This window comes from Rhinolophus sinicus, linkage group LG04, assembly GCF_036562045.2.
Source record: "Rhinolophus sinicus isolate RSC01 linkage group LG04, ASM3656204v1, whole genome shotgun sequence".
Taxonomy (NCBI): Eukaryota; Metazoa; Chordata; class Mammalia; order Chiroptera; family Rhinolophidae; genus Rhinolophus; species Rhinolophus sinicus.
Window position 1 is genome coordinate 182,451,336 of NC_133754.1, and position 7,872 is coordinate 182,459,207.

At 59.5% G+C, this 7,872-nt stretch overlaps 1 protein-coding gene across 1 annotated transcript in view; it reads right to left on the minus strand.

Annotated features, from left to right (window-relative positions):
- EEIG1 (estrogen-induced osteoclastogenesis regulator 1) overlaps positions 1-7,662 on the minus strand; it is a 33,911-nt gene extending 26,249 nt beyond the window's left edge. Inside the window, exon 1 of the mRNA XM_019728675.2 lies at positions 6,673-7,662. Coding sequence (XP_019584234.1) covers positions 6,673-6,818 — 146 coding nt within the window. The 5' untranslated portion in view covers positions 6,819-7,662. The remainder of the gene's footprint in view (positions 1-6,672) is intronic.
- Between the last annotated feature and the right edge of the window lie 210 nt (positions 7,663-7,872).

Consider the following 7,872-nt stretch of genomic DNA (forward strand, 5'->3'; position numbering starts at 1 on the left):
GTGGACACCAAGGCCCAGCACAAGCTGGGCAGCTTCAAGCCTTACTCACCAAAGCCACCAATGGCACAGTGTGACCTCATGGCGAGCCAGAAGGCCCAGGGGAGACAGACCTTAGGTCACAGAGCACATCGGCCTAGGAGGCAGGTCTGGTTTCCCCAAAACCCAATGCACTTGCCAGGCAAGGTGGATAATGAAGAGAGACACCCCTCATCCCCTCCCCATGTTAGTTCTGGGTCTCTTTCTAAGCAAATCTGACGTCTCTCGCCTGCTCAAGCCTTTCTGTGGCTGTCTAGGCAAGCCAAGGATAAATCTATACTGGTTACCCTGGGCGTTATACTGCCTGCCCCAGAAGCAGGCAAGTGACCGCAGAGTCACCACATGGCAGTCACCAGACTTCACACTCTGAGTCCCCAGGCTCATGAGATCCAAGAACAGACACGCTAGCAGCTATCACAAGGCCCAGGCAGGGCTTCCTGAACGCAAGTCAGGACTCCCAGGTACTGAACCAGCAGAGTTCAAAGGTACCCCGGGCCCCCAAGCAGAGCCCACAGATACTCGCTGTGGTTGCTGCTAAGAACCCCTGGCCAGAGGGACTCCCAGGACATAGCTCGAAGGGAGGAACAGGCCTCAGGGAACAGCCTTGGCTCCACAGAGCCAGATCACCTGGGGTCAGGGTTCTGCCGGTGCCAGGCTGGCGGGCAGATGGCAGGGGCTGCCAGGGTGACACCTGCCAATGGTGTGGCCAGCTGGCTGCAAAGGCGAGGTCCAAGGAGCAAACACCAAGGCCAGACACAGGCTGGGCAGCTTCAGACTTCACCACGGGCCCCACCAGCACAGCCTGACCACAAGGGAAGCCAGCAGCTGGCCTGGTGCCACTGCCTGGCTGCCAGGGGTGGCTTCTGTGGCCTGCCAGCAGCACTTCTCTCCGCATGCCCGCCCCCCACTCCCACCCCGGGCTGCACGTGGAGGGCTTTCCACAGGGCCCCCTGGGACCAGGTTGGCCTGAGTAAAACGAAGGAGACAGACCACGTCAGGATCCAAGGGCAGGCAGTAGGGGCAGGAGCCTAGAGCAGGCAGCCCATAGAGGAGGCAGCTGCAAAGACCTTTGGGCCAAACGTTGCCATGTAACACTGTTGCCAGATCTTCCAATTTAAAAGACTCCGGAAATCTGGATTTTTATGCTGTCAAAACTATTAGAGCACGATGGGGCAACAAAACCCCAGCTACGGTTGGCCACTGAGCACGCTCTGAACTTCCACCTTTCAGCACCTACCAGGCACTAGGTGTGGGGCAGGAACTTCAGGACGAGGAAACCCACCTGCCTCCTCTGGCTGGCACTGCCCAGCCAACTCCAACTGTCCCTTATTGGGTGCCAGTCAGCACCCCTTCTTCTCCACCCGCAGCCAAGAGCCATCAGCCTAATTGGCAAACCAGGCCACACCGCTGCCCTGCCCTTCGGCTGGCCCCTGAAGGCCAGGAACGGTCCGGTCCAGCCTAACCCCCCCCCCCCGCCCCTCTTCGCACCAGAACCACGCCAGCCCCTTGCCTAGACCACTGACCAAATGCCGTCTAACCAGGGGCCGCTCCCTAAAGGCTCTTCCCACCTCTCTCCAATCCAATCCCTGTCGGCCTTCAAGGCTCCTGTGAGGGGTCACTTCCTCGGGGAAGCCTTCCCTGTTGGAATGATGTGCCCCATCACGAGATTATAAGCTCCATGAGGTCGAGGGCCATGTCTAGCCTGGGGGGATATGTCAGTCAACACCTGTCAAACAAGTGGACAGAAGACTCAAAAAAAATGCCCTCCCCAACTGGTCCACTGGGACCTAATGGAATCCTGGGGAGGACTCGCTCTAGACCTGCCTGGCTCTGCCGTCTCCGTGATGCCCCCCAGGCACGTGCCCCCACCCTGTGGGGGGCTCCATGGACATCGGATTGCCTGGTCCTTCTTACCGCTGAAAGCCCAGGACCAAGCGGGGTGCTCAGTAAGTGTGGCCTCCTCCTCCCTCCATACTTTCAGTGTCCAGAGCTCCTGCTCTGTGTCGGAAAGTGGATGCCCTGCCTGCCTTGGGGGTCCCACGGTACCTTCACATCCCGCCCCTAGAGCCCAAGGGATGAACCACGTGTCATCTCCACACCACCTCCTTCCACACCAAGACGTGTGTGACAGCAGGCCTTGCAGGGTAGCAGATTCCAGTGGCATTCCGCAGTCTGTGCCAAGGAAGGAGGGAGAGAGCCTTGGGGAAGCAGAGGCCCGGCCAAGCCTGTGGTGGGTGTGTGTGCAAAAACCTGGCCTCACCAAGCCCGGGCACAGGGCTGCCAGCTGCAGAGCTGACCTGTCCAAGACCTTCTTCATGCCCCCAAAATCTCAAACAACTCTCCAAGGCCTCCCATTCTGGCTGGCTCAAGGCCTAGCCCACGGAGAAAAGGCAGTGCCTGTACTGGGAGCAGGCGTGCCCTCTCAATCGGTTGCCCACATAAAAATCCCACTGAAGAGACAATTGAGAATTCAAAGCTGCCAAAGAAGAAAGGAAGGGGGCAGGGCGTCCCCAAGTCACACAGTCTGCTTCTTGGACAGCCTGGCACACAAGTCCAGGGCAGCAGGATCCCCTGATGGGCCCCTACTCTTTTTGGCCCTGCCTGCCCGCTCCATGCAGAGGCACAGGGGACAGAGGTCAGGGCCAGACCCGAATCCACCCAGCTGTGCCATCATCTCCTCCCATGAAGTGACCTGAACAGGTGATTTCTCTGTCCCGGGCCTCAGTTTCTTCATCCATTGGCTGAGGAGACATTCTGCCTGTCTCTTCCAGAGAGCACTTGTTATAAGGTAAATCAACACCTCCCTCTCGCTCCTTCGCCTGGTACCACCAGCCACGTGCACGGGGCAGGCCACAGGACCAGTGCCAGCTGGGCACAGAGACCTTTTGGGATGTCAGATTCTTCCTGACTGAAGGACAGACCAGTTGAGGCTGAAAGCCTGCTCCCAGCCTACCAGGGGAACCACGGCCCAGCCCCCTGCTGCCCAACTAACCAGACTTGGTTGGAACCCCTGCATACCTCCCACGACCCCTGGGAAGGCCTCCCAGATGCCATTTGGATGCAACTGCCTAGAAGGCCTCTGGGCAGGGACCTTGGCAAATGCCCACTATGCCACAGTGCCAGCCCGTGCCTCGCCCCAAATCCACGCCAGTGACTTCCGCCCCACCCCCACCTATGTTCCGGGGACCCCTTATCCTCAGATCTCACAGGATCTAGCTTGGTGCCTCAAAATTATCCAAATCTGGAGTTTCCTGTGCCACCCAAACCACTGAAAGAACTTTCTTCAAAGGTATGGGGCCATCACATGGGGCTGTAGCTGCTTCCAGCCCTCTGCCACCAAGGCAAGGCAGGGCTTTAGAGCTGGACCTGCCCAAATTTAAATCACAGCTCTGCCACTCCCTAACTGAGTGACACAGCCCATCACTTTATGTCTCCTCACCTCAGTTTCCTCATCAGCTCGTGAAGTGGTTCAAGGACACAACTCATCCTGAATTCGAGAAGCTCAGCAGGTGCCTGACACACAGTCAGGGCACAAAGGTGGCTGAAACCCTGATCATAAAAGGGTGATTTTCCCAATTGCATTATCAGCTGGGTGACCTAGGGCATGTGGCTTCACCTCTCTGGCCTCAGTGCCTCTCTGGATAGCTGAGAGGATTGGTAGGTATACCATTCGCAAAACTCTCTGCAGGCACGGCGTCTGCCGCATGGTACAGGCACTCAGAACATGGTAGCTTTGAGGATTATGGTTCGTAACGAGGCCTGAGAAAGATGACGCTGGGCACAGCGCGATGAACCACCTGTTCTACCTGCTCAAACTGGGTCAGGCTGGAGCTGTGTACCCAGCTGTTGCCATGGCACCCAACACACAAGGAAACACTCCAGCTAGGAAGGCGGGTGTTACAGGGGTGGGGCCTTGGGCCTGCCTCACTTAGACACCACCCATGCCCACGTCACCAGTCTCTGGGCCATCTCGGGGTCCCTGGGGCTGGGGTAAGTATGCTACTGAACCTGAGTCCAGGATCTAAACAGTCTGTCACCCCTGCCCCTTCCCCAACTCCAAAACACTGGAGCCTTGGCCATCTGGACAGGTGAGCTGTGAGGTGGGGCTCCCAGGCTGCAGACCAGGGTGGGTGGGATGGGAATTGAGGGGGTTAAAAAAATACCAGGAGCCCCCATCTCCTAAGCAAAATGCAAAGCAGTTCTAAAGCAGCCTCAGGTCACAACATCGCTGTCTCTCCTCCCTCCAGCCATACTGCACAAACAGGTACCCAGCACCCCCTAAGTGCTGTCTCCTCCCTCCAGCCACACAGCAGCAAACACGTACCCAGCACCCCCTAAGTGCTGTCTCTCCTCCCTCCAGTCATACTGCACAGCAGCAAACAGGTCCCCAGCACCCACTACGTGCCCAGCCTTGGGGGACTCATGTCAGCTCCGCCCCGCCCAGCCCCACTCAGGTTTCATCCAGGATGAGAGCTGGGAAAGGCTGTTCGGGCTCGGCTGCCTTCAGGGAATCCATGGCCCCTTGCCAGGAGGGAAGAGGGGAGGCAAAGGTGAAATCCAGACACTGTGGGCCAAGACCTGGAATTTTCCAGACTTTCCCAGATGAGGGGGCAGGTTTAGGGCAATGAAAAAGCTGACAGGTAGGGTGACAGTGGCCCCAGGGCCTGGGATGCCAGGAGAGACCTCAGCCTGGGGCTGAATACCAATTCTTCAGTGGGATCCAAGATCCTGGCCCCAACCCTAGCTGACATGTAGGCCCCCTGTGGGCTCTAACTGTTCCTCCCCCATTCAAGACCTGGGAGCGGTAGGGGCTGGGCTCCTCTGCCATAAAAACCACAACTGCTGCAACAATTTGTCTGAGCCAGAAGCGGCATATACATTATCCATTCCCCCTCATAACTCTAGGGGTGGGTATGACCTCTCCCATTTCACATAACACGAAACTAAGGCTCAAATGCAGAACCAGACAGTAGTTAAAAGCACATCCTAACTTTGAATCTGGGCTCTGCTGTATTAACTCAGGCAAATCACTCCTTCTCTGAGCCTCAGTTTTCAACTCTGTAAAATGGGGATAATAATCCTACAGGAGCCCCCCCACCCACCCAACCTCCACCCTGCTCCATAGCATAGTCAAAGGGCTAAGTGAGAGGTGCTAGTAAAATGGGGAGCATAGCACCAATAATTGCTGGTTCTTGGAATCAGAGAGGTTAGGTAACTTGCCTGAAGTCACCTAGTCAGTGAGTGCTTGAACCCAGGCCCTAGCTATGAGCACAGCCCTTTCCCTGAAACCTTGGGCTGCTGTGTGGGTAGCCCTGGATCACAGGCTTCCTAGGCAACCAAGAACACCACCTCCCACCCCACCACCCCCACAGCAAAGGGCAGCCCTTGTCTGAATTCCTCAGATAAGCAACTCCCAGTAGACTGGGGAATCCAGACCTGAGCAGGCCCAAATGCACAGAAAAGGTACCCTACCCTGTCCACATCAGAGTCCTAAATCTGGGTTAGGCTGTGTGTCTCCCCTCCCCTCCTCCCAACAGAACGTTCAACCACCAGATACATCCAGTACGTCTCCAAACAGGCCAAGTTCAGTTGACAACTGCCTTCTGAGAGGTCCCTGGCAAGCCACTTACTTTCTCTTTCTGGGCCTCAGTTTCTCCATCTGAACAGGCAGCCCATCTCAGAACCGTTATGCAGCTCCAGCTATCTGGGCCTACAGGGAGGCCTACAGAGCAGAGGGGCAGAGCAGGAAAAGGAACCTGCACGTCCTAGGCACAGGGCCAGGCCCTACACCGCCTTCTATCTACTGAATCAACATCTCCGCAACAGACACAGACCTGTACTGGGCGCAGAAAGGGACAGAGCTAGCACTCAAACCCCCATCTGTCAGACTCCAAGGCACTCTCCCTGAGGGGCCAAGACTATGTGATCCCAGGTGGGCCCAGTCAGTGGGTGTAGCTTGGGAACTCAGTAGCCCTTAGCAATGAGCTGGGCAACTGGACCTGCAGGATGGGGTCGAACACAAAACCAAAGTTGACCAGGCCTCTTTAAGAGACGACTGAAGCCTCTTTGACAAGGGCATTTGCAATGCAAAGCAGCCCAGCTCCAGCCAGAAGAGGACAGTCACTCAGAGGGGATGGGCAGGTCAAAATCTAGCCACCTCCCTCCAGACAGACCAGGAGTGCCTGGGGCCTGGCCTTCCAGAGCAGGGAGCGTCTGGGAACCTGTGGCTGGCCAGGGTGCTCAATCATATGACAGCCCTAGTGGCCAGCTGGGTTCAAGGTGGCCTGGAACACTCCTCCCCATCTCAGCCCCTCAAGGCACAAACCCCGCTGGGCTCTTTGTGCAAGTCTGCAGAATGGGCTTACAGCAGGTTGTGGGTAGGGCCCCAACAGGGGGGCTGAAAAAATAGACCCCCAGGTATCTGGCAGCTCACCTGCAGATGGGTGCTGGCACCCTGCCAGCTTCCTCCGGGCCCAGACCTCCCAGATCGCTCAGCCCTGCCTTGTGCAAACCTGCCCCAAACACACATAATCCTCAAGACTCTCTGGGCCCCAAGGGGCACTTCCACACTCGCCAAGTGGCTACATCTCGCTCATCACCTCCCTCCTCTGCAAGCACGACTGCCCCAGGTCCTACCGTGAAGATAAGCTGACAAAATCCCCGCCATCCAGCAGTCGGACCTTGCAGAAGAGGACCCCGTTCACGAAGGGAACCGCTGTCAGCTCCTCCAGGGTGAAAGTGGTTTGGAATTTGAATTTCTTCTTCTTCATCAAGAAAGCCATGAGCGAGTTCCCTGAGTCTGAAGCCCCGAAGGCCCAAAAAAGGGGAGAGCCAGAAATCCCCAGGATTCCTTTCCCTACACCACACCCCCTCCTCAAAACACCAGAGCTGGATCCCGCCCAGATGGTGGCGGAGGCAGCAGAACAGACCGGGATCTGAGTCCGGAGGGCCCAGGTCTGAGCGACCAGTCCAGTTCGCGGGCCGGCTGGCTTCACCCTCGGGGAGACAGGGCTCGGAGGGGCTCGGAGTGGCCGAGAGCTTCACCGGCATGTAAACAGCGGGACACGGCCCAGGAGGCAAGGGCAGGGGTGGCGGACAGCGCGCGAGCGGCCGCGCTGGAGGGCAACATCCCGAGCCGCGGTGCCCGCGGAGCTCACGACGCGCGACCGGGCGCGGCGGGCGGACCGGTGAGACTGAGAGCGACCCGCTGACCGGTGAGGCCGAGGGCGGCAGGCGGCCCCGCCCCCGCCCCGCTGGCGGCCGGGGGAGGCGCCCTCGCTGCGCACACGCCCCCGCACCTGGGTGCCAGGCGGCCTTCGCAGGTGAGTCTGGGAAGGCTGAGGGCACCCTCAGAGGACGGCCGGGAGCTCTGGGGGCCTCTCCGGGAGGCGCGTCGGGGACACCCCCGGCCGGCAACGTCCGGCCGCGAGCCCTCCCGGCGGGCACTGGGCCCCGGGCAGCGAGGACGCCGCCTCCTGCTCAGTCCTGGGTCCCGCGCCGCGGGCCCCGGAGAAGCTGAGGCGCCCACCCGGCCGGCCGGTGGCGCCCGCCGCCTCTGCCCAGCACCCCGCGAGCAGCAGCGCCGTAGCCGGCGCTCCCAACGCTGGTGCGAGAATGCGGAGGCCCAGCACCGCCGCCCGCGGAGCCGCCGCCGAGCGCAGGAGGGGCGGGACGCCGGCGGCCTGGCCCGCCCGCGATTGGGTGGCCCAGCGGGACGGGCGCGGCTCGTGATTGGTGGACGGTGGCGTGGGGGCGGGACTTGAGGAGGCAGAGGCGGCTCGGGATGCTCGGATTGGTGCGCCGCGTGGCTGGGCTCGCCTCCTGGGTCCCGGCCGA